Source organism: Lepisma saccharinum, chromosome 28 (assembly GCF_977018435.1).
Source record: "Lepisma saccharinum chromosome 28, izLepSacc3.1, whole genome shotgun sequence".
Lineage (NCBI taxonomy): Eukaryota > Metazoa > Arthropoda > Insecta > Zygentoma > Lepismatidae > Lepisma > Lepisma saccharinum.
In genome coordinates, this window is record NC_139256.1 from 50,341,620 (window position 1) to 50,342,681 (window position 1,062).

Here is a 1,062-nt window from a genome sequence, read left to right on the forward strand (position 1 = left end):
AAGGCGTACAAGCTCCAAAAAGTTCAGCTTCTCACGGACGAAAGCAAGCGTCTGCGACTCAAAGATGCCGCCCTCTGAAGCGCCGGGCCGCAGGTCAGCAATGGGAGCGCATTCTCTTCACAGACGAGAAGCTGTTCACCGTGGAGCAGACGCACAACTACTAAAACGACAGGACCTGGTCTGCAGAGGCTTCCGGTACCTCAGCCATCGTCGAACACCGCCAAAAGTCGCAGTCGGTCATGGTGTGGGGTGGAATTTGCGCAAGCGGCAAGACGCCCCTGGTGTTCGTGGATCAAGGGGTCAAAATCAACCAAGAAGTGTATCGCCGCGACATTCTCGAGAACGTCGTCCTTCCGTGGGCCCAGCAGCACTTCGGCGATACGCAATGGACATTCCAGAAAGACTCTGCTCCGGCCCACAAGGCGAAAATGACGCAAGCGTGGTGCAGAACCCATTTTCCGGACTTCATCGCATCGACGGAATGGCCGCCCTACTCGCTGGACCTCAACCCAATGGACTACAGTGTCTGGTCGATTTTGGAGGTCAGGGTATGTGCTAAACGCTACCACAGTTTGGAGTCGCTGAAGCAATCGCTGCGTCATGAGTGGAACCGATTGTCGCCCGTGGACCTGCGGCCCATCGCCCAAAATTTCAAATCCCGTTTGGACCTCTGTATCGCCGCCCAGGGAGGCCACTTCGAAACCGGCTGAACATCATGTTCCTAAGGTCCCATGTCATTGTTCTGCAGTGTTGTTTTGCTCAATTGTTTCGGTTTAATAACTTTATGATCACAAACATTAGTACGGGTTATTTCTTGTCACCCTGTACAGGTACAGTTTCTGTTATGTGGGGGTGTGTAAATTTTGTGCCATTTCGTTTCTTAGATTCAGTATACATTTTAAGAGATAGCTTATAAGAGCCATTTTGTGCATTTAGAATAGCTAGCGTATCAGAATTTTTACTGTTCAAAAAATTCTTAATATCACATCTTGGCTCTGATACGAGACGATAATCCCTTAGTTGACCGTCAAAACTACTATGAATGGGTGCATTGCGTGGTCG

General features: G+C 50.0%; 1 protein-coding gene across 1 annotated transcript; it reads left to right on the forward strand.

The window, feature by feature from the left end:
* Positions 1-239: 239 nt before the first annotated feature.
* LOC145980946 (uncharacterized) lies at positions 240-710 on the forward strand. The gene has a single exon (XM_083114031.1). The coding sequence runs from the start codon at positions 240-242 to the stop codon at positions 708-710; it is 471 nt and encodes a 156-aa protein (XP_082970157.1).
* The last annotated feature ends 352 nt before the right edge of the window (positions 711-1,062 follow it).

Bases quoted from the DNA above. Each gene is read 5' to 3' on its own strand.
- LOC145980946 (XM_083114031.1), top strand. From the start codon at position 240: ATGGTGTGGGGTGGAATTTGCGCAAGCGGCAAGACGCCCCTGGTGTTC.